Source organism: Salvelinus namaycush, chromosome 35, assembly GCF_016432855.1.
Source record: "Salvelinus namaycush isolate Seneca chromosome 35, SaNama_1.0, whole genome shotgun sequence".
NCBI lineage: Eukaryota > Metazoa > Chordata > Actinopteri > Salmoniformes > Salmonidae > Salvelinus > Salvelinus namaycush.
The window spans coordinates 6,759,302-6,780,477 of NC_052341.1; the positions used below are offsets into that span (position 1 = coordinate 6,759,302).

The 21,176-nt window shown below is 45.0% G+C and overlaps 1 protein-coding gene across 1 annotated transcript in view; it reads left to right on the forward strand.

The window, feature by feature from the left end:
- Positions 1-21,176, forward strand: part of LOC120029376 (protein kinase C epsilon type-like) — a 128,281-nt gene that overhangs the window by 77,409 nt on the left and 29,696 nt on the right. Inside the window, exons 4-10 of the mRNA XM_038974602.1 lie at positions 2,692-2,726; positions 2,892-2,986; positions 3,077-3,206; positions 5,489-5,631; positions 14,364-14,454; positions 14,628-14,845; positions 15,255-15,428. Coding sequence (XP_038830530.1) covers positions 2,692-2,726; positions 2,892-2,986; positions 3,077-3,206; positions 5,489-5,631; positions 14,364-14,454; positions 14,628-14,845; positions 15,255-15,428 — 886 coding nt within the window. The remainder of the gene's footprint in view (positions 1-2,691; positions 2,727-2,891; positions 2,987-3,076; positions 3,207-5,488; positions 5,632-14,363; positions 14,455-14,627; positions 14,846-15,254; positions 15,429-21,176) is intronic.

The following is a 21,176-nucleotide window of genomic DNA, read 5'->3' on the forward strand; positions in this document are numbered from 1 at the left end:
AGACACACACACACCTACCTATGTTAGCCTGTAGATACTTTATATGGTGAGAGACACACACACACACCTACCTACGTCAGCTTATAGAGACTTTATATGCGTGGTCATGGACGGTCGGCGCTCTTGTCTGTCAGTGTTGCCATGGAGACAATGGGAAAAGCCCCTAGGCTAGCCATTACAGTGTGACAGTGGAAGCTTTATGCTGGAGAGTCCAGCTGGTTCTCTGCTCCCCGATGGCACCAAGCTACATGCACCAAGCACGCATCTGTAGTACAAGCTGACAATTCCTGCTTCCCAGGGCTTATGACCTAACAGATCACTGTAGAGCACACAGAGTCCGAGTGTCTTAAAGCTGTGAGAAGAGTCTGATCTGAACTGGGAACAGTGCCTGCCTACAGGTTGATGTTACTTTTAACAGTATCTCATTGATACAACATGAGTCTTGATGGTAGTGCACAATAGTCTTTCTCTCACTGACAAGTGCCTCCAGTTCTCTGATGAACTTTGAAACACAGTGTCGCTGTCAAAAGGTCCCTAACTGACTGCAGGATACTGTCGCATTTTCAGAAGCTCCCATTTCCACCTGAGACTTACCCCACACCAGTGTGTCGTCAGTGTTTATGTTCATGTAAGCTCTAGTGTTATTTTTGGGGAACGGTGTTTCCATTAGGAGTGTGACACAAAAGACTTGTGAAGAGCAGAATCAACAACCTCTGCATCATTAAGACAGTTGCTTTGTGAGAAGGTGTTTGCCGTGGAAGTTGTTAACCCATGTTCACAGTTAGCCATTTTTCTGTAAATGCCAGCTAGAAAGACCCAGTTTCCAGGGCCTTGGCTCCAAGTCAGAGCAGGTCAGCTGAGGCCATTGCCCAGTGAGACACTGGAGATGGTCCATGGAGGTGGACACAAAAAAGTCTGAGCCTTTTTGGTAAAACACTGCGGTAAGTCTCAGGTGGAAATTGGCCATAAGTGTAACAGGGGGGTAATGGTGTGACGTGTCTCCCTGACAGAGGTGATAAAGAGTGTTAGCACACAGCTGTGGCTATTTCAGGCCCAGCCTCTCCATCTTCCCTCCACCCCCTCCTCCCCCTCTCACACCCCGACTCAGCCATAAAATATAGCCACATTGCCACAGTGACAGCTCTGCTAAAGGTGGCAGAACACACTGCTATGGCTCAGGAACCTGACATGTAGCACCTAGCACTGTACCTGATGAACTTATTAAATTAGAATGAGAGGCACAGTCTGTAAGAATTCCTGCTGTTCAATGGTTCAATTTCAATTAAAGTCGCACTCCAGTCTGCATTTATAACCTGATTTACTTAGCAAAAGGCACATCTCAATTGGTGGTCCAGGTATCTTCATGACATGGTACTAGTGGGGGGGTGGGCCTTTCCTTTCCTTTCCTTTTGTTCTCTATAGAGCCCCACGGTGGAGGTGTCATAATATCCATAACATTTATTGGTCAAACATGGAAATGGTTCCAATCGTTTTTCCACCATTCATTTTATCCATAAGGAATTTTAGAAACACTTAAAATAAGGGCTGTGTTTCGTGTAGGCTTATCCTGGCGTGATGTTTTGATAATCGTGTACATTTCTCGAGGACAAGACTACTTTAATCAATATATTCACCTGTATTTACACCCCCAAAATTAAATGGTAATTAACTGCTAATGTGGCTATCATAAAGAACTACAAATGCCATGATGATCTGGACGAGACTGCCGAATAGAGGCAATAGTAAGTATCTCTGGATTAACTATCTAAAGCTAGCTACATTTAGTATTAAATAAATTGGCTACATTTCTTTAAATGGACAATTCTGTAAACTGTCTTGCGCACATTTTAAATTGACACAATACCTGTTAGCAAAGGTGTCAGCTAGAGATGACGTGCAGGAGATTGCAGGGATTTGTAGTCTTGCATGATGTCTACTTTGATGCTAATTAGGATTTTCAAATCTGAGAGTAAATAGAGCCGAATATATTGATAAAAGTCACCTTGTCCGAGAGAGATTTACATGGTTATCAAAACGTCACGCCAGGGTAAGAATACACAAAACACAGCCCTTATTTTAAGTGTTTCTAAAATCCCTTATGGGAAAAATGAATGGTGGACAAACGATTGGAACCATTTCCTTGTTTGACCGCTAGGTTTAATGGGTATTATGACTCATACTGTGGTACTCTATTGTTTCTCCATTGTTCCCCCAAGCAAGGGGGGAGGCCGATGACATCAGGGCACCATTGACCAACTCCCTGAATGGCCGACTACATAAAGTTTGCACTTTATTCTGCTCAAAACATATTTTTTTACCTTCAAGTGTGTCCACATTACTGTATTTATACGTGGGATATTGTTTTTCAACAGGAAAAGGGAAAAATAGCTTTAATTACAGTATACTTGAAGCACAGTCAGGCTGTTGAAATGACAGATTGTGCCTTCAATCAGAAACATGAAAAAAATGTATGTGAATGTGACAAAGCTGCGAGGGTCTTCAAATATAGCAAGGAGTTTGAAACGTTTTAAATTGGGTCAGGAAATATTTATTTTGGATCCAAACATATTCACTTCATTCTAAGCAATACCTTACAATTCCACTGATGTAACATAATAATGTTCCATTTTGAATCTGACTGTATGTTGCATTGAGTGAAACGTCAGTGAGACTATGTATCTATCTCAACAGGGGTGTGATCGGGAAACAGGGCTACCAGTGTCAAGGTGATATAGCTACTTTCTCTCTCCTTACTGACAGTTTCTCTGTGTGACATCTATCTGCACACCAATATGTATTCCTATCACTCTATACGTAATAGGGCCTTTAGTGATAAGTCAACTAACGTGTTGAAATGAAAGTGAATGACTGAGTTGTCTGGTGTCTCCTAGTGTGCACGTGTGTAGTCCATAAGCGCTGCCACGAGCTCATCATCACAAAGTGTGCTGGGATGAAGAAAGACAAAGAGGACACTACACCAGAGGAGGTAGGCATCTCCACATATTAGTTATTATGAGGTGAATCAATCTAGGGGTGTGACTGTGTTATCGTCAGTGCTCTTTGTCTCCCCCTGCAGGTTGGATCCCAGCGGTTCAGCGTTAATATGCCTCATAAGTTTGGTATTCACAACTTCAAAGTCCTAACCTTCTGTGACCACTGTGGATCACTACTGTGGGGACTGCTCAGACAAGGGCTGCAATGCAAAGGTATGCCAGCACACAAGCACACACACAGGCAAACGCACAAACACACACACACACACACACACACACACACACACACACACACACACACACACACACACACACACACACACACACACACACACTGACATATATAAACAAATGCACTACTACTCACTACTAATCATGGACATTGAAACTATAGTGGTGTGCAATAACATTATGTGCGACGCTCAGGGACCTTGGACATTAAGGGGACGTGTAAGATTGAGTATAGGATATGCATGTGTATATGTATGTATATTTATATATACGGTGCATTTGGAAAGTATTCAGACCCCTTGACTTTTCCCACATTGTGTTATGTTACAGCCTTACTCTATAATGAATTCATTTTTTAACCTCATCAGTCTACACACAATACCACATAATGACAAAGGTAAAACATATATATATTTTTTTTTGCAGATGTATAAAACAAAAAACAACAAAAAATATCACATTTACATAAGTATTCAGACCCAATACTCTGTACTTTGTTGAAGCACCTTTGGCAGCGATTACAGCCTCGAGTCTTCTTGGGTATGACACTACAAGCTTGGCATACCTGTATTTGGGGAGTTTCTCCCATTTTTCTCTGCAGATCCTCTCAAGCTCTGTCAGGTTGGATGGTAAGCATCGCTGCACAGCTATTTTCAGGTCTCCAGAGATCGGGTTCGAGATCAAGTTCGTTCGGGTTCAAGAACGGCTCTGGCTGGGCTACTCAAGGACATTCAGAGACTTGTCCCAAAGCCTCTCCTGCGTTGTCTTGGCTGTGTGCTTTGGGTCGTTGTCCTGTTGGAAGGTGAACGTTCGCCCAAGTCTGAGGTCCTGAGTGCTCTGGAGCAGGTTTTCATCAAGCATCTCTCTGTACTTTGCTCCGTTCATCTTTCACTCGATCCTGACTAGTTTCCCAGTCCCTGCCGCAGAAAAATATCCCCACAGCATGATGCTGCCACCACCATGCTTCACCATAGGGTTGGTGCTAGGTTTCCTCCAGACGTGACGCTTTCCGTTCACGCCAAGGACTTCAATCTTGGTTTCATCAGCCCTGAGAGTCCTTTAGGTGCCTAATGACAAACTCCAAGTGGGCTGTCATGTACCTTTTACTGAGGAGTGGCTTCCGTCTGGCCACTCTACCATAAAGGCTTGATTGGTGGAGTGCTGCAGAGATGGTTGTCCTTCTGGAAGGTTGTCCCATCTCCACAGAGGAATTCTAGAGCTCTGTCAGAGTGACCATCGGGTTCTGGGTCACCTCCCTGACCAAGGCCCTTCTCCCCTGATTGCTCAGTTTGGCAGAGCAGAGTCTTGATGGTTCCATACTTCTGCCATTTAAGAATGATGGAGGCCACTGTGTTCTGGGGACTTTCAATGCTGTAGAAATGTTTTAGTACCATTCCCCAGATCTGTGCCTTGACACAATCGTTTCTCGGAGTTCTACGGACAATTCCTTCGACTTCATGGCTTGGTTTTTGCTCTGACATGCACTGTCAACTGTGGGATCTTATATAGACAGGTGTGTGCCTTTCCAAATCATGTCCAACCAATTTACCACAGGTGGACTCCAATCAAGTTGTAGTAACATCTCATGGTCAGCTCATTTCTATTTTTGATTTTTTATTAATTTGCAAACATTTCTAAAAACCTGTTTTCACTTTGTCGTTATGGGGTATTGTGTGTTGATTGATGAAGAAAACATTTAATTTAATCCATTTTAGAATAAGGCTGTAAAATAACAAAATGTGGAAAAAGTCAAGGGGTCTGAATACGTTACGAATGCACTTTATGTGTGTATATATATATATATATATATATATATATATATGGGAGATTGGAAATGATGCAGACAATTACATTGATGGACGCTACAATCTATCTGCAATATGAAAGCTGATCTACCCCCCCACAAACAACAAAAAATTATAATAAAAAAAGATTGAATATAGGAGGGACAGCTATGTAATGTGGAAGGAAGGGGTAAGAGTCCTTAAGCTGTCATTCTTGTTTTGTTTTTTCATGAATGTGAATGTTTGATGTTATGTCTGGTCTTTGCCATGTCTTTCACATTTCACAGTGCATTTTCTTGTACGTAAAGTAAATATCTGTGAAAATCAGACAATAAAGAAATCTAATCTAACATACTGTACATAGTACATTCTCACAACATTTGGTACTTGTCAAGAAGATTGTGATGCAGTCCAATAGCATGGATTCTCTCTGTTTGCAAGGTGAATGTGCATGTGGTGTAACCATGGTCTCTTTCTCAGTCTGCAAGGTGAATGTACACAGACGCTGTGAAAGTAACGTGGCCCCTAACTGTGGGGTGGACGCGAGGGGAATTGCCAAGGTTCTGTCTGACCTGGGGGTCACACCAGACAAGATCTCCAGCAGTGCCCAGAGGAGGAAAAAGGTCAGAGAAACCGCCATGAGCAAGGGGCACTTCCAGGGTCAGGGGGCACTGCCTTGGGCAGGAGCGAGGAGCAGGGGCATGGGGCAGGGGCGAGAGAAAGGGGTATGGGCAAGGAGCAGGGGTTTGGGGCAGGGGCGAAGGGTAGGGGTATGGGTATGGGCAAGGAGCAGGGGTATGGGCGAGGAGCAGGGGTATGGGTAGGTGTATGGGCGAAGAGCAGGGGTATGGGTAGGTGTATGGGCGAGGAGCAGGGGTATGGGTAGGGGCGAGGGGTATGGGTATGGGCAAGGAGCAGGGGTATGGGCGAGGAGCAGGGGTATGGGTAGGGGCGAGGGGCAGGGGGTGATCAGGGCAATAATTGATGAGAATTCAGATTCAGAAAAATTGTATGTCCTCAATGAGGCAAGTCATTTTGCAGCAGTCACAATACATCAGAGGTGGGACCATGTCAATATTATTTCAGTCACAAGCAAGTCTCAAGTCATAAGGTCCAAGTCTCAAGTTGAATACCAAGTCGAACGGGTCGAGTCTCGAGTCAAGTCCAAGTCATTGAGTCCCAAGTCAAACGGGTCGAGTCTTGAGTCAATACCAAGTTGTGCATTCTAAGAGCAAGTCAAGTGGAGTCGAGTCACCAGTTTTTCCAAGTCAAGTAAAAAAAAATCTATACATGCAATGACTTGTTCAACTACAAATTGAGACCTAGGTTCTAAGGTTCTATCTGACATTTTAGTCAGAAATGAGTTAGTCACATATAATAGATCTTTAGATGGTTCTTCATATGTTTGTAATGTTATATTATTTTTAAAGCCAATTTTATTTGAAAAAAGAAATACAACTAGAATGTTCTATCTGCATAAATCCATTTGAAATTGGTGCTATAAGGGTCTATCTGCAATCCAATCACAAGCCTGAACAAATATAGACGGACCAATCAGAACACATCTTTGCCATCTCCCTCTAAGTATGGTTTAGGCCAGTCTAGCCAGCAGGTAGGGTAAGCATGCAAGCAACAACAAAAAAAGTAAATGATGTCACATCGTTTTTCAGTGACGACAGTAATTTATCTAAAGATCATAATGCATTTCTTAATGTATTTGATGAGGTATTCTGACTCTATCTTGGTAAAATAGTGTTATTCTATCATTTCTGTATTCAAATAGCTACAGTCTTCTTAAGATCTGAACATGTCTAATTCAGAAGTGATAGAGTCTTATGGCTGAACTGTATCTGCTATTGCACCCCCTTACCCCCTTTTTTTTTTTTACAAATGTCTCAGGATTTTGATACTCTGTACTTTAGGTACCTTTAAGATGAGGACATTATTGGGTTTTGAAAAAATAATACACCACAAAACAGTTCTGAGATCTGGAGGTTACAGGATCATATGGCCTACCCTACCGGTATGCAGCGGGGGTTACAGGATCATACGGCCTACCCTACCGGTATGCAGCGGGGGTTACAGGATCATACGGCCTACCCCACCGGTATGCAGCGGGGGTTACAGGATCATACAGCCTACCCTACCGGTATGCAGCGGGGGTTACAGGATCATACGGCCTACCCCACCGGTATGCAGCGGGGGTTACAGGATCATACGGCCTACCCTACCGGTATGCAGCGGGGGTTACAGGATCATACGGCCTACCCCACCGGTATGCAGCGGGGGTTACTGGATCATACAGCCTACCCTACCGGTATGCAGCGGGGGTTACAGGATCATACGGCCTACCCTACCGGTATGCAGCGGGGGTTACAGGATCATACGGCCTACCCCACTGGTATGCAGCGGGGGTTACTGGATCATACAGCCTACCCTACCTGTATGCAGCAGGGGTTACAGGATCATACAGCCTTCCCTACCGGTATGCAGCGAGTTTGCAGGATCATACGGCCTACCCTACCTGTATGCAGCAGGGGTTACAGGATCATATGGCCTACCCTACCGGTATGCAGCAGGGGTTACAGGATCATACGGCCTACCCTACCGGTATGCAGCGAGGTTGCAGGATCATATGGCCTACCCTACCTGTATGCAGCGAGGTTGCAGGATCATATGGCCTACCCTACTTGTATGCAGCGAGGTTGCAGGATCCTGTGGCCAACCCTACCTGTATGCAGCGAGGTTGCAGGATCATATGGCCTACCCTACCTGTATGCAGTGAGGTTGCAGGATCATATGGCCTACCCTACCTGTATGCAGTGAGGTTGCAGGATCATATGGCCTACCCTACCTGTATGCAGTGAGGTTGCAGGATCATATGGCCTACCCTACTTGTATGCAGCGAGGTTGCAGGATCATATGGCCTACCCTACCTGTATGCAGTGAGGTTGCAGGATCATATGGCCTACCCTACCTGTATGCAGTGAGGTTGCAGGATCATATGGCCTACCCTACTTGTATGCAGCGAGGTTGCAGGATCATATGGCCAACCCTACTTGTATGCAGTGAGGTTGCAGGATCATATGGCCTACCCTACCTGTATGCAGTGAGGTTGCAGGATCATATGGCCTACCCTACTTGTATGCAGCGAGGTTGCAGGATCATATGGCCAACCCTACCTGTATGCAGCGAGGTTGCAGGATCCTGTGGCTGGGGTGTTGCAGTATCAGATGGAAAGCATGATTTGTCTGTAGACTTTTTTTCTTCCTCACAAATATCCTAGTTAATTCGCCAGAATGTTACATCTTCATCCCATGAGTATTGCAGGTAGTACGATGTTACAGCTATCTTTAGACATATGCAGTACCACCACTCAGTTATATCATTATAACACACCCAAACTAGGCCTATCTGAAATATGAAAATGGTCAATGAAATCACCAGTTAGCCTATTGTGGAAAAGATGCATCCATAGTGGGTTGCAAAACGTTACTTTATATAGAAAAATATTAATATAGGTAAAACCGGGGAAAATTAAACCAGTGTTTTCTGGTCACTAATCTGGATGTGTGCGCCCGCCTTTGCACCCCAATGCTGATGACTGGTCATTGGTCAACAGTCAAGGCGTGTCATTTTTGGGTTCTGAAACACAGATTTCAAGAATTTGGTGCAATGCCCTAGGCCTGTGTTAGTAACCAGATCAAATAAACAAAGGTATAAATATAAAATATAGATGGTAGGCTATATCTAGTCTATTAAAATATGAATGACATTTTTATGTATTTTTTCCGATTCAGTTTCACACTCGCAACCCCCCAAAACCTTCTCACAGCACTACTGTAGGTCACCCGACCTGTGTTGATTGACAGTTTGCTGATTCAATCAGAGGGTCGAGTGTGAGTATCATACAAGTTTTTTTTTGCAAGTGAGATACTGTCTTTGGCTACGTTGAGAGTAGCCTAATCCACGTAGACTCTGTGCCACAAAATCAGTGACAAAACGTTACAAAATCTGGCCAGATAATTTCAAGTCATCAGTCTCAAGTCTAAATCGAGTCCCGAGTCGTGAGGCTCCAAGTCGAAGTCGTCTCAAGTTGTTTTATTTTCTACCAAGTCAAGTCCAAGTCATGTGACTCGAGTCCACGCCTCTGCAATACATACAAACAAAATCACATATTTTAAAACAGATAGCAAAGGATATTTACAAGAAAGTAGGCTGGATAAGTGCAATTTCATAAAAATGACAGAATTATGCTACATGTTGAAGTGCAAGTGCTAAAGTGCATTAAGTCCAACATCTAGATGTGGTAGATGTGGTAGATGTGGTAGAGAGATGTAGTAGAGAGATGTGGTAGAGAGATGTGGTGGATAGATGTGGTGGATAGATGTGTTAGATGTGTTAGAGAGATGTGGTAGATGTGGTATAGAGATGTGGTAGAGAGATGTGGTAGATGTGGTAGAGAGATGTGGTAGATGTGGTAGAGAGATGTGGTAGATGTGGTAGAGAGATGTGGTAGATGTGGCAGAGAGATGTGGTAGATGTGGTAGAGAGATGTGGTAGAGAGATGTGGTAGAGAGATGTAGTAGAGAGATGTGGTAGATGTGGTAGAGAGATGTGGTAGAGATATGTGGTAGAGAGATGTGGTGGATAGATGTGGTGGATAGATGTGTTAGATGTGTTAGAGAGATGTGGTAGATGTGGTATAGAGATGTGGTAGAGAGATGTGGTAGATGTGGTAGAGAGATGTGGTAGAGAGATGTGGTAGAGAGATGTGGTAGAGATATGTGGTAGAGAGATGTGGTGGATAGATGTGGTAGATGTGTTAGAGAGATGTGGTAGATGTGGTAGAGAGATGTGGTGGAGATATGTGGTAGATGTGGTAGAGAGATGTGGTAGATGTGGTAGAGAGATGTGGTAGAGAGATGTGGTAGAGAGATGTGGTAGAGAGATGTGGTGGATAGATGTGGTAGAGATATGTGGTAGAGAGATGTGGTGGATAGATGTGGTAGAGATATGTGGTAGAGAGATGTGGTAGAGAGATGTGGTAGAGAGATGTGGTGGATAGATGTGGTAGATGTGTTAGAGAGATGTGGTAGATGTGGTAGAGAGATGTGGTAGAGAGATGTGGTAGAGAGATGTGGTGGAGATATGTGGTAGAGAGATGTGGTAGATGTGGTAGAGAGATGTGGTAGATGTGGTAGAGAGATGTGGTAGAGAGATGTGGTGGATAGATGTGGTAGATGTGTTAGAGAGATGTGGTAGATGTGGTAGAGAGATGTGGTAGAGAGATGTGGTAGAGAGATGTGTTAGATGTGTTAGAGATATGTGGTAGAGAGATGTGTTAGAGAGATGTGGTAGAGAGATGTGGTGGATAGATGTGTTAGATGTGGTAGAGATATGTGGTAGAGAGATGTGGTAGAGAGATGTGGTGGAGAGATGTGGTAGAGATATGTGGTAGAAAGATGTGGTAGAGAGATGTGGTGGAGAGATGTGGTAGAGAGATGTGGTGGAGAGATGTGGTAGAGAGATGTGGTAGAGAGATGTGGTAGAGAGATGTGTTAGAGATATGTGGTAGAGAGATGTGGTGGAGAGATGTGGTAGAGAGATGTGGTAGAGAGATGTGTTAGATATGGTATAGAGATGTGGTAGATGTGGTAGAGAGATGTGGTAGAGAGATGTGGTAGAGAGATGTGGTAGAGAGATGTGGTAGATGTGTTAGAGATATGTGGTAGAGAGATGTGGTGGAGAGATGTGGTAGAGAGATGTGTTAGATATGGTATAGAGATGTGGTAGATGTGGTAGAGAGATGTGGTAGAGAGATGTGGTGGAGAGATGTGGTAGAGAGATGTGTTAGATATGGTATAGAGATGTGTTAGATATGGTATAGAGATGTGGTAGAGAGATGTGGTAGAGAGATGTGGTGGAGATATGTGGTAGAGAGATGTGGTCGAGAGATGTGGTAGAGAGATGTGGTAGAGAGATGTGTTAGATCTGTTAGAGATATGTGGTAGAGAGATGTGTTAGAGAGATGTGGTAGAGAGATGTGGTGGATAGATGTGTTAGATGTGGTAGAGATATGTGGTAGAGAGATGTGGTAGAGAGATGTGGTGGAGAGATGTGGTAGAGATATGTGGTAGAAAGATGTGGTAGAGAGATGTGGTGGAGAGATGTGGTAGAGAGATGTGGTGGAGAGATGTGGTAGAGAGATGTGGTAGAGAGATGTGGTAGAGAGATGTGTTAGATGTGTTAGAGATATGTGGTAGAGAGATGTGGTGGAGAGATGTGGTAGAGAGATGTGGTAGAGAGATGTGGTGGAGAGATGTGGTAGATGTGTTAGAGATATGTGGTAGAGAGATGTGGTGGAGAGATGTGGTAGAGAGATGTGGTAGAGAGATGTGTTAGATATGGTATAGAGATGTGGTAGATGTGGTAGAGAGATGTGGTAGATGTGTTAGAGATATGTGGTAGAGAGATGTGGTGGAGAGATGTGGTAGAGAGATGTGGTAGAGAGATGTGTTAGATATGGTATAGAGATGTGGTAGATGTGGTAGAGAGATGTGGTAGAGAGATGTGGTGGAGATATGTGGTAGAGAGATGTGGTAGATGTGGTAGAGAGATGTGGTAGATGTGGTAGAGAGATGTGGTAGAGAGATGTGGTAGAGAGATGTGGTAGAGAGATGTGGTGGATAGATGTGGTAGATGTGGTAGAGAGATGTGGTAGAGAGATGTGGTAGATGTGGTAGAGAGATGTGGTAGAGAGATGTGGTAGAGATATGTGGTAGAGAGATGTGGTGGATAGATGTGGTAGATGTGTTAGAGAGATGTGGTAGATGTGGTAGAGAGATGTGGTAGAGAGATGTGGTGGAGATATGTGGTAGAGAGATGTGGTAGATGTGGTAGAGAGATGTGGTAGATGTGGTAGAGAGATGTGTTAGAGAGATGTGTTAGAGAGATGTGGTAGAGAGATGTGGTGGATAGATGTGGTAGATGTGTTAGAGAGATGTGGTAGATGTGGTAGAGAGATGTGGTCGAGAGATGTGGTAGAGAGATGTGGTAGAGAGATGTGTTAGATGTGTTAGAGATATGTGGTAGAGAGATGTGGTGGATAGATGTGTTAGATGTGGTAGAGATATGTGGTAGAGAGATGTGGTGGAGAGATGTGGTGGATGTGGTAGAGATATGTGGTAGAAAGATGTGGTAGAGAGATGTGGTGGAGAGATGTGGTGGAGAGATGTGGTAGAGAGATGTGGTAGAGAGATGTGTTAGATGTGTTAGAGATATGTGGTAGAGAGATGTGGTGGAGAGATGTGGTAGAGAGATGTGTTAGATATGGTATAGAGATGTGGTAGATGTGGTAGAGAGATGTGGTAGAGAGATGTGGTAGAGAGATGTGGTAGAGAGATGTGGTAGATGTGGTAGAGATATGTGGTAGAGAGATGTGGTGGAGAGATGTGGTAGAGAGATGTGGTAGAGAGATGTGTTAGATATGGTATAGAGATGTGGTAGAGAGATGTGGTAGAGAGATGTGGTAGAGAGATGTGGTAGAGAGATGTGGTAGAGAGATGTGTTAGAGATATGTGGTAGAGAGATGTGGTGGAGAGATGTGGTAGAGAGATGTGGTAGAGAGATGTGTTAGATATGGTATAGAGATGTGGTAGAGAGATGTGGTAGAGAGATGTGGTAGAGAGATGTGGTAGAGAGATGTGTTAGATGTGTTAGAGATATGTGGTAGAGAGATGTGGTGGAGAGATGTGGTAGAGAGATGTGGTAGAGAGATGTGGTAGAGAGATGTGGTGGAGATATGTGGTAGAGAGATGTGGTAGATGTGTTAGAGAGATGTGGTAGATGTGGTAGAGAGATGTGGTCGAGAGATGTGGTAGAGAGATGTGGTAGAGAGATGTGTTAGATGTGTTAGAGATATGTGGTAGAGAGATGTGTTAGAGAGATGTGGTAGAGAGATGTGGTGGATAGATGTGTTAGATGTGGTAGAGATATGTGGTAGAGAGATGTGGTAGAGAGATGTGGTGGAGAGATGTGGTGGATGTGGTAGAGATATGTGGTAGAAAGATGTGGTAGAGAGATGTGGTGGAGAGATGTGGTAGAGAGATGTGGTGGAGAGATGTGGTAGAGAGATGTGGTAGAGAGATGTGTTAGATGTGTTAGAGATATGTGGTAGAGAGATGTGGTGGAGAGATGTGGTAGAGAGATGTGGTAGAGAGATGTGTTAGATATGGTATAGAGATGTGGTAGATGTGGTAGAGAGATGTGGTAGAGAGATGTGGTAGAGAGATGTGGTAGATGTGGTAGAGATATGTGGTAGAGAGATGTGGTGGAGAGATGTGGTAGAGAGATGTGGTAGAGAGATGTGTTAGATATGGTATAGAGATGTGGTAGAGAGATGTGGTAGAGAGATGTGGTAGAGAGATGTGGTAGAGAGATGTGGTAGAAAGATGTGTTAGAGATATGTGGTAGAGAGATGTGGTGGAGAGATGTGGTAGAGAGATGTGGTAGAGAGATGTGTTAGATATGGTATAGAGATGTGGTAGAGAGATGTGGTAGAGAGATGTGGTAGAGAGATGTGGTAGAGAGATGTGTTAGATGTGTTAGAGATATGTGGTAGAGAGATGTGGTGGAGAGATGTGGTAGAGAGATGTGGTAGAGAGATGTGTTAGATATGGTATAGAGATGTGGTAGATGTGGTAGAGAGATGTGGTAGAGAGATGTGGTAGAGAGATGTGGTAGAGAGATGTGGTAGATGTGTTAGAGATATGTGGTAGATATGGTATAGAGATGTGGTAGATGTGGTAGAGAGATGTGGTAGAGAGATGTGGTAGATGTGGTAGAGAGATGTGGTGGAGAGATGTGGTAGGTAGATGTGGTAGAGAGATGTGGTAGAGATATCTGGTAGAGAGATGTGGTAGAGAGATGTGTTAGATGTGGTAGAGAGATGTGTTAGATGTGTTAGAGATGTGGTAGATGTGGTATAGCGATGTGGTAGAGAGATGTGGTGGAAAGATGTGGTAGAGAGATGTGGTAGATGTGGTAGAGATATGTGGTGTAGAGATGTGGTAGATGTGGTAGAGATATGTGGTAGAGAGATGTGTTAGATATGGTATAGAGATGTGGTAGAGAGATGTGGTAGAGAGATGTGGTAGATGTGGTAGAGAGATGTGGTAGAGAGATGTGGTAGATGTGGTAGAGAGATGTGGTAGAGAGATGTGGTAGAGAGATGTGGTAGATGTGGTAGAGAGATGTGGTAGAGATATGTGGTAGAGAGATGTGGTAGAGAATGAGAAGGATTGCAGGACGATGATTATGATAATGGTGAAAATGAGGATGTTGCTCTCCATAGATAACCCAAGAACCCCAGCAGCCGTTACCATGTATCCCCCAGACAGAGGAGGACCGATCCAAATCGGCCCCCACCTCCCCATGTGACCAAGGTACACACACATGCACAAACACACATGTCAAAATGTGCATCTGTACAGTACATTCAATTCATGGTGGTACTTTGGAGGTTTCCGGGGAGTGTTTTTCCTATTATTTCCACCCCTGCCCTTACACAGAGGAACACACTCTTATTCCTCCTTTACCTCTCTGGTTTCTCTCCCAGACCTGAAAGAGTTGGAGAACATCCGCAAGGCGCTGTCGTTTGAGCAACGTGGACAGGAACACAAGTCAGCCTCGTCCTCCTCTTCCAGCAGGGTGGGGGTGGGCTCAGAGGGAGGCGAGGCCCGGGAGAACGGAGAACTCAAGATCATCCAGACCAAGAGGATGACCCTGCAGGACTTCCTCTTCATCAAGGTCCTGGGCAAAGGCAGCTTCGGAAAGGTACGGTACAGTACAGTACAGTACAGTACTTACTTACTGTCTGTCTGTCTGTCTGTCTGTCTGTCTGTCTGTCTGTCTGTCTGTCTGTCTGTCTGTCTGTCTGTCTGTCTGTCTGTCTGTCATCTCTCTCTTTCTCTACCATTGATGCTAAGAGCAGTCAGCTCTTCCATTGGTTCCATTGGGCTAGTTGTTGTACAGAGTACTTTGGGTTTGGTTGGTTTTTCCTCCTAAATCATTTCATGTGTCTCTTTCCTCTTAATTTAAACCTCAGATATAATGAGTCAGTGGCTTGAGTGTTGTTGCAGTAGCAGTGTGTGTGCGTGTGCGTGTGCGTGTGCGTGTGTGTGTGTGTGTGTGTGAGCGTGCTTGTGTGCATGTGTATGATAACCTCTGTGGTTCTTCCCTGTAGGTGATGCTGGCTGAGCTGAAAGGAACAGATGAGGTCTATGCTGTGAAGGTGCTGAAGAAAGACGTGATCCTGCAGGATGATGATGTGGACTGTACCCTGACAGAGAAACGCATCCTGGCCCTGGCTAGGAAACACCCCTACCTGACCCAGCTCTTCTGCTGCTTCCAGACCAAGGTAGGAAACCCCCCTACCTGACCCAGCTCTTCTGCTGCTTCCAGACCAAGGTAGGAAACACCCCTACCTAACCCAGCTCTTCTGCTGCTTCCAGACCAAGGTAGGAAACACCCCTACCTGACCCAGCTCTTCTGCTGCTTCCAGACCAAGGTAGGAAACACCCCTACCTGACCCAGCTCTTCTGCTGCTTCCAGACCAAGGTAGGAAACACCCCTACCTGACCCAGCTCTTCTGCTGCTTCCAGACCAAGGTAGGAAACACACCTACCTGACCCAGCTCTTCTGCTGCTTCCAGACCAAGGTAGGAAACACCCCTACCTGACCCAGCTCTTCTGCTGCTTCCACACCAAGGTAGGAAACACCCCTACCTGACCCAGCTCTTCTGCTGCTTCCAGACCAAGGTAGGAAACACTCCTACCTGACCCAGCTCGTCTGCTGCTTCCAGACCAAGGTAGGAAACACCCCTACCTGACCCAGCTGTTCTGCTGCTTCCAGACCAAGGTAGGAAACACCCCTACCTGACCCAGCTCTTCTGCTGCTTCCAGACCAAGGTAGGAAACACCCCTACCTGACCCAGCTCTTCTGCTGCTTCCACACCAAGGTAGGAAACACCCCTACCTAACCCAGCTGTTCTGCTGCTTCCACACCAAGGTAGGAAACATCCCTACCTGACCCAGCTCTTCTGCTGCTTCCAGACCAAGGTAGGAAACACCCCTACCTGACCCAGATCTTCTGCTGCTTCCACACCAAGGTAGGGACGAGTATGCACGCCACACACAAGCACACACACAGACAGATAGATGGGTGGGCAGAATGACAGACACACTCTCACGTGCTCAGACCCTTTCTTGTCAGCTGCTTCCCGACTAACGTAGGGTTAAAAACCATCAAACACACAGGAACACTCCAAAGACAGCAGTTTCACTGGTTGGCATTTTGGTATGATTACCACCAGGTGGCGATATAATATCATAGTTGGAGAACACAACCAGAGTTAGTAACACTTTTTCCAAAATACATGTTAATCATGTTAATACACATGCATACATACCAAACGTTCCACTGCCTATTGATAGTTACTGACGTTAGGTGGTGAAGTGTAGGATGGTAAACCGGGTCGTCCCATGAATAGAGTGCCTTTTGGGTAGTTACATTTGTTCAGGAATATCTATTTATTTCACAGAATTTAACATTCTGTCAGAAAGAGCACATGCTCAACTTTATAACAAACATGGTTTCCCACATGAAAACACACTATTAGTGGAATATTTCAACATGGTTTAGTTTTATCAAAATGTACATACATAATGTCACAAGGTCATAAAAGGCACTCTATTTGTGGAACAACTCATCCATAAGTAAACGGTACCCAGTAGGTTAGTGTTGTGTGGGTTCTTTACCAACACTTCTGCATTTCTGTACATTTCTGTGGATTTCTGTGCATTTCTGTGGATTTCTGTGCATTTCTGTGCATTTCTGTGGATTTCTGTGCATTTCTGTGCATTTCTGTGCATTTGGCACATTAAATATGTATCTAACGCAGAGCTCATGAAAATTCATGAAAGCAGTTTGTGTGTATCTTTCCTCCCACATATAAACTATGCCTACTGTATGTGGAAGCTGGTAGGTGTTTATCATATGCATTGACCTCTGTACAGTTTGCCAGGCTTTCTGAGTCAATGCATTTGAGTTAATGAGCCTTTGTTAGAAGTTGTAGACATCTTACACCCTGCCGTCCATTCTGTACCTGTCTCGTCTTTTCCACTGGCTCTCTTTCAACTGATGGACAATGACAGACATGGTTGGCTTTGTTGCAGTTCTGGGCATCCACCCATTTCGCTTGACACACAAACTCACGCACAGCTCAAGCCAGGTGCCTCATCTCACAAGTCCTTGCAGAATCAGTTACAATTTCTCCTACACACTTTTATGCACATACAGTACATGTAAACATACATACTTTTACAAACATACAATGAGTGGACAAAACATTAGGAACACCTGCTCTTTCCATGACATAGACTGACCAGGTGAAACCAGGTTAAAGCTATGATCCCTTATTGATGTCACCTGTTAAATCCACCTCAATCAGTGTAGATGAAGGGGAGGAGACAGGTTATAGATGGATTTTTAAGCCTTGACACAATTAAGATATGGATTGTGTATATGTGCCATTCAGAGGGTGAATGGGCAAGACAAAATATTTAAGTGCCTTTGAACGGGGTGTGGTAGTAGGTGCCAGGCACACCGGTTTGAGTGTGTCAAGAACTGCAACACTGCTGAGTTTTTCACGCTCAACAGTTTCCTGTGCGTATCAAGAATGGTCCACTACTCAAAGGACATCCAGCCAACTTGTCACAACTGTGGGAAGCATTGGAGTCAACATGGGCCAGCATCCCTGTGGAAGGCATTCGATATCATGTAGTCGAGTGGTTCTCAGTCCTGGTCCCGGGGACCCAAAGGGGTGCACATTTTAGTTTTTGCCCTAGCACTACACACCTGATTCAAATCATCAAAGCTTGATGATGAGTTGATGATTTGAATCAGGTGTGTAGTGCTAGGGCAAAACCAAAAATGTGCACCCCTTTGGGTTCCCAGGACCAGGATTGAGAACTAGTGTTGTAGTCCATGCCCCGACAAATCAAGGCTTTTCTGAGGGGGTGCAAGTCAATATTAGGAAGGTGTTCTTAATGTTTTGTGAACTCAGTGTACTGTACATGTACTGTAGACACAAGCGATAAATGAAGCACTTCAAACTTCAAACCCAGTATGACCACATTTCTCTTTATTATTTGCCTGTGGGGTTAAGTGGTCCCTGAGTGGGTTTTGGGCGATCAAGGCAGGGTTTACAGAAGGGAGAGGAGGTAACCTTTTTTCAAGCATCTTGTTTATTTTCTCAGAGTGGCCTGGAATATACTGCAGTAACTATATGACGTGCTCCATTCCTCATTTATTTATTTTTACCGATTCCCCAAACACGCCGGGGAACATTGTGTTCTGGCAGAGAGAGGGGGGGAAGGGGGCAGAGAGTGGAGCGAACAGAGGAGAGGAAGAGGGGAAGGTGCTCAGGCAAAGGGATGATTGAGGAGGACAAGTAGGGAGAGAGGAGGAGAGGGATGAAGGGTTTAACACATCGTAACGCAATTGAATCTCTACTCATAGTCAAGTCCCTCATCCTCTCTCTCTCTCCACCTCTCCCTGTCTCTCTCTCTCTCCCTGTTCCTCTCCCTCTCTCTCCCTGTCTGTCTCTCTCCCTCTCTCTCTCTCTCTCTCTCTCTCTCTCCCTCCACCTCGCCCTGTTCCTCTCCCTTTTTCTCCACCTCTCCCTTTCTCTCTCTCTCTCCACCTCTCCTTGTCTCTCTCTCTCTCCCTGTTCCTCTCCCTCTCTCTCCCTGTCTGTCTCTCTCCCTCTCCCTCTCTCTCTCTCTCTCTCTCTCTCTCTCTCCCTCCACCTCGCCCTGTTCCTCTCCCTTTTTCTCCACCTCTCCCTTTCTCTCTCTCTCTCCACCTCTCCCTGTTCCTCTCTCTCTCTCTCTCTCTCTCTCTCTAACACACACACACACACACACACACCTTAAAGAGGCAGTTGTCTAGGGACGGAGATGTGGGGTTTGTGTTTGGCCCAAACAAGTGGATTGTTACAGGTTTTACATAAGAGGGTCCTGATTCTTATCAGGCTTGATGTGTATTCCATATGCTGTTTGTTTTCTCTGCCCCCCTCCTTCCATCCCCACTCCCCCACAATGGCAGGTTGATGTTTATTGTCATGAATCTTGCCCTGGAGGCAGAACTGAGTGGTTTCTGCTAGATGGGCCAGATGCAAAGTCAAAATGTACTATATCATAAAAATGTATGAAAACAAAAATGTGCTTTTTGGTCAGCTAGTGACCACTGCAAAGATGCCTCCAGTACATGAGTAATCGCAATGAATGCCACAATGGGGACTGGAGGACCAGGAGGGCTTCGCATTGGTCCACTTGGAACTGTCACGCTTAATCACGCCCCCAGCTCCTGCTGCCTTATGTAACATTGATTCCACATCAATTGAGAAGAATGATGTCCTATACGTCAATAGATTGGGATTCCCACCCGTTAAAGACTCTCAAAGGGTCTGCGTCTCAAGTGGCACCCTATTCCCTACATGGTGCACTGCTTTGGACGAGGTGCACTATGTAGGGAATAGGTGCACTATGTAGAGAATAGGGTGCCATTTGGGATGGGGTGCCAGAATAGGGTGCCATCTGCAGGCTACATAAGGGCAACGAGGCCCTTGGAGAGAGTTGGTGAGCAGAGCTGATAGGGTTATTGAAACAGAAGGCCTCATACACTGCAGGTTTACAGCATGGAATGTGGCAAGGCTAAGTAGAGGAAGGGCCTCAGTTAAACAGGGATCCATCTCTGAGCAATACTGTGCAGTTTTTATTTATATACAGTATATTGTTTCTACCCTTTTTCTCCCCAATTTCGGGGTATCCAATTGATAGTCCAATTGGTAATCTTGTCTCATCGCTGCAACTCCCGTATGGACTCGGGAGAGGCGAAGGTCGAGAGCTGTGCGTCCTCCGAAACACGACCCGACCAAGCCGCACTGCTTCTTGACACAATGCCCGCATATCCCGGAAGCCAGCCGCAATGTGTTGGAGAAAACATTGTACACCTGCCGACCGTGTCAGCGTGCATGCGCCCGGTCTGCCACAGAAGTCGCTAGAGCACGATGGGACAAGGACATCCCTGTCGGCCAAACCGTTCCGTAACCCGGACTACGCTGGGCCAATTGTGCGCCGCCCCATGGGTCTCCCGGTCGCAGCCGGCTGCGACAGAGCCTGGACTCGAACCAGGATCTCTAGTGGCACAGCGATGCACTGTGATGCAGTGCCTTAGACCACCGTGTCACTCTGGATGGCAATACTGTACTGTATCTATCTATTCTTATTTTACCAGGTCAGTTGACTGAGAATACATTCTCATTTACAGCAACGACCTGGGGAATAGTTACAGTGGAGAGGAGGGGGGTTGAATGAGCCAATTGGAATATGGGGATGATTAGGTGGCCATGATGGTATGAGGGTTAGACACCGGGGTTAACACCCCTACTCTTACCATAAGTGCCATGGTATATCTTTATTGACCACAGAGAGTCAGGAGTCAGAATTTGTTCTTAACTGACTTGCCTAGTTAAATAAAGGTTCAATAAAAAAATAAACACAGGGCAATGTCCCCAATCACTGCCCTGGGGCATTGGGATATTTTTTAAGACCAGAGGAAAGAGTGCCTCCTACTGGCCCCCCAACACCCCCCAACTGTTGATAGAGAGGTGATATCAGAACAATACTGTTGATAGAGAGGTGATATCAGAACAATACTGTTGATAGAGAGGTGATATCAGAACAATACTGTTGATAGAGAGGTGATATCATAACAATACTGCTGATAGAGAGGTGATATCATAACAATACTGCTGATAGAGAGGTGATATCAGAACAATACTGTTGATAGAGAGGTGATATCATAACAATACTGCTGATAGAGAGGTGATATCATAACAATACTGTTGATAGAGAGGTGATATCAGAACAATACTGCTGATAGAGAGGTGATATCAGAACACTACTGTTGATAGAGGTGATATCAGAACAATACTGTTGGTAGAGAGGTGATATCAGAACAATACCGTTGATAGAGAGGTGATATCAGAACAATACTGTTGATAGAGAGGTGATATCAGAACAATACTGTTGATAGAGAGGTA